The sequence below is a fragment of the Oculina patagonica genome, chromosome 8, assembly GCF_052425735.1.
Source record: "Oculina patagonica isolate OP01 chromosome 8, crgOcupat, whole genome shotgun sequence".
Classification (NCBI taxonomy): domain Eukaryota; kingdom Metazoa; phylum Cnidaria; class Anthozoa; order Scleractinia; family Oculinidae; genus Oculina; species Oculina patagonica.
In genome coordinates this window covers 31,714,366-31,722,378 of record NC_135765.1, presented here as the reverse complement: position 1 = coordinate 31,722,378, position 8,013 = coordinate 31,714,366, and the positions used below count along the sequence as shown (strand labels likewise).

General features: G+C 39.3%; 1 protein-coding gene across 1 annotated transcript in view; it reads left to right on the top strand.

The window, feature by feature from the left end:
- The first annotated feature begins 454 nt into the window (after positions 1 to 454).
- The window catches only part of LOC144664409 (uncharacterized), a 12,014-nt gene continuing 4,455 nt past the window's right edge, over positions 455 to 8,013 (top strand). Inside the window, exons 1-9 of the mRNA XM_078525523.1 lie at positions 455 to 578; positions 653 to 811; positions 2,617 to 2,724; positions 4,234 to 4,395; positions 5,407 to 5,856; positions 6,123 to 6,169; positions 6,612 to 6,722; positions 7,343 to 7,514; positions 7,902 to 8,001. Coding sequence (XP_078381649.1) covers positions 477 to 578; positions 653 to 811; positions 2,617 to 2,724; positions 4,234 to 4,395; positions 5,407 to 5,856; positions 6,123 to 6,169; positions 6,612 to 6,722; positions 7,343 to 7,514; positions 7,902 to 8,001 — 1,411 coding nt within the window. The 5' untranslated portion in view covers positions 455 to 476. The remainder of the gene's footprint in view (positions 579 to 652; positions 812 to 2,616; positions 2,725 to 4,233; positions 4,396 to 5,406; positions 5,857 to 6,122; positions 6,170 to 6,611; positions 6,723 to 7,342; positions 7,515 to 7,901; positions 8,002 to 8,013) is intronic.

The following is an 8,013-nucleotide window of genomic DNA, read 5'->3' as shown; positions in this document are numbered from 1 at the left end:
CATATAATTATGCCTCCAATTCATAACCACTAACGTCCACCCAAGAGCCGCTTTTTCAACGCAAAATTGCACTTACACTGCAAATCTTTACGTCTTCCTTTAACAGGGTGCAGGACAAGGTTTTCAAGAAACAGGCCGCACGCCGCCACCAAAAATCCACGAAAATCCTAATGCTTATACTTTTCCTTGTACCCCAAGTTGCTTGGGACCTGTCGAAATGTCCCTTCCCCCTACACCCCCACGCTGGACCCGCCTTCTCCCACTGCGGTAAAATAAAATATAACTTTTTCTAATGGACTGAACGAGCAAATAATCACTGAAACTCCCTTTAGAAGAGTCAGCTACTGGTACGGGACAATGCACAATCAAGTCATGATTTAGGGCGTACTTTTTTTAGGTACATCACTTGGGTACCTTACTGAAGTACAGATATCAGACCCAGAGAAACCCGAGCCTTGAAGATTTGCATTACAAAGATGCACGACCAAAAACAAGTGTACCTTTCTCAGGAAATGTCAGATGAGCAGAGGGCTGCTCATACCATCAACTGGGACGCAGTATACAGCGCTACAACTCTGGTAATTCTGAGCTTTGAGCGTTCTTAAAGAGCGGATAATTCGAGCTGACCCAAGCGTGTTTTCTGTTGCAACAGAGGTCGGCTTTACGAAGACTTTTACCGCGAGCAATGCTAGCGAACCATCCAGGCAGCATCAACAGTGAAGGAAACGGAAAAGGTTTGAATGAACTGGAAGACACTGTTGGCAGTAGCAGGTCTTCTTTTGCAGATATATGGGACAGTACAAGTATTGAGGTGAGAGAAGAAAGGTTTTTAATGAAGATTTATTAGTCATTACGCGCCCTGGCTTGGAAGAACAAATCGTTTGTAATGCGATGATCATTCGTTCGGGCGACATTACATAACGTCGCTCGCTGACAGTTGAAACCCTATGTTAGGGAAGCCTATTGTTTATAAAAATATCTTTATTTGAAGCCAAATAATTTATCTGCGTAGAGCTGGAGGAATTTATGGGTGTTTTATTTAGTTTCGTATTTCACAACCTTTTCTTTAGTGGTTAAATTTTAACAGTTGCTTTATTTCAAAGACCTTCTCTACGCATAAGAATATTTGCGTGGTTAACTTGTTATGGCAGATCTCCTACCCGTAAATCTGTACAAGCCCTGATTTTTGTTTTAATATAGTTTTCAAACATTTCAGTGTAGGAAAGTATAAATTAGAAATTTTCTGTTTTGACAGCCCTGTTAATAATAATTTAAATAATCAACTGATTTAATTTATTTTATTATCAATATTAATTTTTAAAAAATTCAATCAACTCATTAACAGACACCCCAAAAAAAAAAAAAAAAAATTTTTTTTTTCAATTTTTTTTTCATTTTTTTTAATAATAAAAAAAATAACATCCCCACCACACATTTAACAACCCCCCCCCCCCCCCCCCCCAAAAAACAAACCCCGATTTCGCAGGATAATTGTTAAATATTGGTGATAATAATAACCTTTGAGTAATTATTTTAAATAGTAAACATTTTACAATGGTCACATATGCCTGACAACTTTGGCACATTATCCAGATTTAGGCGAAACCATCTGTGTCCGCAGGCTTGATCAAGTTTATTCTATGGTCTAGCAGATATAAAACACATGCTCTGATTGTGGTTCCCATTTAGTGGGAAGCGGGGGAGGGACAGGGGGTTCTGAACCTCCCGCTTCCCGTACCACTTGATCCTGCTTCCCTTACCTTTTAATCCCGCTTCCCACCCCTTTCTGTAGTGGTTCCCTCCTCTTTGTCCTATTTCTTTGCAAAATATAGCAAAATGTTGAAAAAAAATTGGAAATCCCGTTTCCCGCCTTCAACCTCGTTCCCGGGTCTCTCTCTCACCGCCCCCAAGAGCGGTGAGAGGCCCTCCCGCCTTCTCTTCTTCTGCCTCTCGCCCCTTTTCTCCTGGTTCCTGCCTTCCCATCCCCTCCACCATTTACACTCCTCTTGTTGGAGAGAGGTGCTGTGAGAGTTGAGTGTCTTGCCCTATACTGTCCACAGTCCCCTATTTTACCATAAAGTTGTAGAGATCAATCATTGGTTCTACAGGCCGTCATCTTGGTTCCTGAACCCGAGCAAAAACTGGGGAGAGTGCAAAAAGCCCATAAGTAGGGGTGTGGGGGCACTCTCCCCAGTTTTCCCTCACATTCAGGAAACAGGATGGCGACCCATTGAACTCATGCAATCGATTTCTACGACTTCACGGAAAAATAGGGGCCTCGGAACAGTCCATTAGCCACTGCAGAGCTTCCTTAAGGTAAAGTCTGCATTCGAGCCTAGTGGCCCACCAGGTTGGGGCTTATCCTGGTTTCTTAAGCATGAAGCGATAAAGAGAATTTCTACTTCCCTCTGCATGGGATGCTTGGCCATCTCAGGATTATGCCATCATTAAATTGCCAGTACCCATTTATACACCTGGGTGGAGAGGGGCACTATGAGAGTAAATAGCGTTTTTGCCCAATGCAAGAACACCATGCATTGCCTTGGCCATGGTTCCAGCCCAGATGAGTCGCTCCCTAGGCAGTTCTGTAATGTTTGTTAAATTATTTTGTTTCAGATCAGGGATCAGGGCTCTGATCAAAGAGGAGATTCCAATGAAACTACCAACCTTCTGCTCACATGTAAAAGTCAGGTTATTTACCCGTATTTCTACATTCTATCCTTGGTAAGTTTAAAGCCAATGTTACTATGTGAATCCAAAAAGCGGGGGTGGGAGCAGTCTGTAATTTTTTAGCTGGCGTGGGGGGGGGGGGGGGGTGCCACTGGGACTCTGTGACCCTTAACCTATACCAGACTTTGTTCAGCTACATTTTGCAACCCTATTCTAGACTAAATACCATTAAAAAACTCATTAATAATCATAAAAACAAAAATGTTTAATGGTCTTCTGAGACACGGCCTCGCCCCCTCCCATCTTCAGAGATCCCGTGCCCGTCAGTCCCTCCTCCCACCACCATAATAATCCCTACCCTTTTCTAGAGGTATTTCTCAACGCTTTCTTTGTTATTGTTACCAAGGATTTGTAAAGTTGCCATACTGCCTGCCACACGGATTTAAATGTAATCTGCCAGGAAACTTTGTCTAGACTAAATTCTTCAAGCAACTGATTATTGTTGCACAAAATGTTACCCTCTGATTACTATACCCTATCCCAGACTAAACTGCCTGAAAATCATTCCCTTCACAGTGGCCCATATCTTCATGTATCATAATGATTCGATTTAGCGCCCGGGGTGCTTGTTTAATTACTTTTGGCACCTCTAGGGAGGGCGCTTATTTAATTTTTTGAAAAACAACCAAATGTTCAAAACTAAGCTTTAATAAATATTACAATAACTAACAATAACAGAAACTGTAACAGTAACAAATTGTTGAAAGTTCAGTTATAACTTTTAAAAGAATTGTTCATTTTAGCAATAAAATATACCAGTTCGGTACGGTGAATGTTCATGAGTTAAACTATTTGACGTTGATGACTTCAGTAGGGGCAGTTATCAACAATAGCGGTGCTTATTAGAATAGGGGCACTTAATATAAGAATGGGGTCGCTTATTGGAATAGGGGCACTTATTGACAAAAACACATTCGAAGGGGGGTGTTTATTCGGAAGGGGGCACTTATTCGATGGAGGGCGCTAAATCAAATCTTTACGGTATATAGCTCGTGAACACTTTCATTTCACTGTGACATACTGGTATTAATTGTGCCATGACCAATCGGATGTTAGATGAAACCACAGGTATAGTTACCATAAGGGATTTGTGGTTTATTCACCTCAAATCTGATTTTTTTAACTTCACATAAATTAAGCCTTTACCTTACGATATCAATAGCCTCTGATGGAAGGGAGTCCAAAAGTATCTGAGAAAAGCCCCTGGTATCCAAGGTACATTTCACTTGATTATGGACACTCAGAAAACATCGAACTACTTTAACTTGCCTAAGCAGGGTTTTCAAAAATAAGCCGGCGACTGCCAGAGTTCTGTCAGCTACTTAATTATATGTCACCAGTTACTCTGGTCATAGCAATCATCTTACAACAAACAAGCTCGGCCGCCTACTCTTTTCGTTGCTGACGCCTACTTCCAAATATTTTGAAGCCCCACCCAAAGTGTTGAATGTTCTTGTGTGGTGTTAAAATTAAAGTTATTTTTCCATTCATTATATTTTTCAGGTTGCTTGGCGACCATTCCACATTCAGTCTTTCCGTTACCAAGGATGTTCCGTGCGGAAGGTCCTCAACATCTTGTACACGATGTTTATATTTCTTCTGATTATTTTTAGTTATGCGTCAAGTATAATTGCATGCCAAGCAAGGTTGGAGGTCTTACCTGAGGTATGGTACATGTAATTTAAATGAGGCTGTAATAGCAACTATAAAACGTTTGCCACTATTTTTAAAACAGGAAATTCTTTGTGGAGCTCCCAGCGGCCCTCCATACCCATAGAAAATCTATGCATTTAACTATGCATTTAAATTTTCACGGTCATCATGGCTAGCTGCACCGTTCACAGGCGCGGGCGTTCTATAAAGAATGGTGTACAATGTCACCCAAACATGGCGGCCACACTCCATAAATAGGTTAATGTTAAGGTAAACATCAGCTTACATCTTTGAAATTAGACCTCTATACTATTGTCAATTGACAGCTGTCAAAACAAGGTATCCGCTGACCAGTATCACATGACCATATTGCATGTTCAGGTGTTGAACTCATTGAAGTTGCATTTTTTAAGTTGATCACTGACCAGGTAATTGTTTTTTATTGGATCGCAGGCTCAAGTCATATTTTTTTATCTATGGTCAGTAAATTCAGATCTGAATAAAGGGCAAAGTAAATAGCTGGAGAGCTCCGCTTTTAGGCTTGGTTAAATCCTTTTAATATTATTTGTCGCATTAACATTTTTATGCCAGTTCTGAGGATATGGTGATAGATCTTCAAACCCCTATTAAGCAGCCACCTTTTAAGTGACCACACCCTTTTAAGTGGCCACTTTATCAGAGATCAAATGTATAACTTTGCTGACTTTGAAGAACACTATGTACTGAAGCTTTAGACAAATACTGCAGGGCAAATATGTCTGCAGGTGATAAAGGAGTGCACTCTCCTCAGTTGTTTGCAGAGTTTTAAATTACTTAGCTGTACTCTGTTAACAATGAAAATAAAAGGAGAAAGAAATGAAGATAGTTAACAGGAATTTAAATAACAATTATAATAAAATTAACCCATTTGTGCCTTTGTGGGCTAAAACTAACTATGCAGAATCCACCATGATTTCCAGCAGATGTGGAGAACATTTTCCCACATGCTCAATTTAACAAGTCTTATTTTATATACCATTCTAGCATACTCTTGCTTCACCAACACATATAACCAGGCGACCAACAACGCACAGGAACATCAGCACAACACCTAAAACAAATGGTACAAATACAACTACAGTTACGCCTACTACTACTGCCTTGGGACAGTACAAAATTATTCACAACAACAATTCTGCAGTTCCCACGTTCTCTAGTAACTCATCAAACTGGGACAATCTTAGTTCAACCATTGTCCCGACAACTTCTGCAACAAACAAGAAAACAACTCGTCATCATCATGTCATAACGTTTGTGCCGATCATGTCACTGGCTACTTCGAAACCAGCTGTTTGGAAGCCTGCTGTCACAGAGTGTACGCACATATTTAGCACATATGTGGTGCCAAATGTTCTTCATTTCCTGGCATTTTTGATTGGGTTTTACATGTTTAGGATTCAAGAAAGTGAAGGTCTTCATGCGTTAATAGAAAAGGTAATGCATAGCAGTCATTTCTAGCTTGTCCTTTATACATAAAGCTTTAGTTTCAGTTGTGTCATTAACATCAGAGGCAGGCTCAATTAGTGACTGCTGCTCAGTAAAATGAGCCTCTCGATCATCCCCCCTTGCTTCCCAGGGAGAAACATAGACTGACTGGACTCAAGAGAATGTGGCAGAAATCAATCTTTTCTCAGGGGAATATTTCCTTTACTGGTTTGTTGTCTAAATTATTGAAGCGTAATTTTTTTTTTTTACATCAGGTTTTCTTGCTTAGTTCAGTTCCAAAAAAGATTGTCGCAAGACTGAGGTATGTACAGAAATGTACAAAACAGGTTTTTGAAGGGAAAAAAGCTATAAAACCTTTATCATATGATGTTCCATATATTTTGAACTATGTGTTGACTTGGGCTCATTTAATTTATGCACCCTGCCAGGGAACCTTGTATTCATTGATCATTGCTTTTCTTTGTTGAATAATTTTGTATTTAAACAGCTACTCGCTGATATTGGCAGCTCATGCTTAACTGAGTCTCACAATCTCGTAGTTCTTGGGGAAGCTGGTTGTGGTGCGCTAGCAACCAGATCACAGCCTTATGTTATGAGCAATTCAACCTCTGAAAGTGAACAACAGGGGGTCCATTTCTCTTGCCCTGCAAGGCAACCATGTAGCACAAGCACCACTTTCCAGCCACTTAAAGTTAATCCTGGTTAATTAATTAACAAACATTTGTTTTAAAATTGTATTACAGGTTCTTTCTGTTTGGCGGCAAATTCATTGCGATCCTGGGTGTTGGTAATTTCATCCTCTTTTGTTACGCCTTCTCTTTGAGCTCAGTTACGGGATTCACAAACAACCCCAGGTAACACAGGTTTCTTGTTTTTAAAAGTTTGTCATTCTAATATTTTTATAACATGATTTGATCTAACTTGTAATCTTTTTGTCTTACTTGTAAAGCACTTTAGAATATCTTTACATGATTTTAGCAATATATAATTTGCCATATTTTTCAGTTATATAAATTTGCGCACTATAGATATTAAATTATTATTATTATAAAGACGCCCTGAGCTATAAGATGCACCCAAAACTTGACAACTAAGGGCACTTTCCATTTGTCAGAACTGGCCGGCCAGACTGTTATTTTTGAGAACAGAACTCCATTGTTAGTCAGATTCACCCTGTCAAATCAGTTAATACATAAATATTACAGTCAACTCTCTTTAAGACGGACATCTTGGGATCAGCTTCAGCTGTCCATTTTAGAGAGTTGTCCGTCTGATAGAGAGTTTAGTTACAGTAAAATGACTGAAAAACAGTAGGGACAGGACCAACACCAGGTGTCCGTCTTACAGAGGTGTTGGTTAAGAGAGAGTTGACGGTATACATTGTTATAGTGGATTTGTGGGAAAGTCTTGTTGGTTATAAGGCTCAATTTTACATTCAAAACTGTTAATTTTTCTCTTATTACTGTGTCATTAGTGCGCAGTGGGTAGGAGCAAGTCTGATGGTGCTGGGTAAAATTGTGGAGTTATGTGTCAGTGTTGTAACCATTGTGAACTACTGTGCGCAGTGTGAACTGCTGATATTCTATCTGCGGGAAATCAGCCTAAGAATGGAGGAGAAAACCAAAGATCTCAACATTATAATGAAGGTAATGGCGAAATCTTGTTTGTGTTTGTAAAGGAATTTTCGAATAAAGTATGGGTATCTAATGTTAGTTATTTATAAAGGGTGGGGCCCAGGATATCAACCAGGGAGGTGTGGGAGTGGTTATATTGTAAAACAAGAGAACCATGATCAGAGAATTTAGATAAAATTTGTTAAAACTCTTCAATTTTGCATTACACTAGTGAAGAGAAAGGGAGATTATTTTCAGATAATACTTAATTTGAATTAATGTACATTGTTCCCTTTTGTATTCCCACTTTAAAATGTTAATCTTATAATTTGCTGACTTCTCAAAACAAGTTGACTTTTGTTTACAGTCTTTTAGAGTTCGGCTCTTGTATTAAATTTTTTTTACTTGTGTCTATTTTAGGATGTTCTTGAAGTAAAGAAAAACCTCTCCAGAGTGAATGGACGTATTTCTGTGATTGCAACACTGATTGTGTTCAACTACTTTGAACTAGCTGTTATAGGTACTGTTTGTT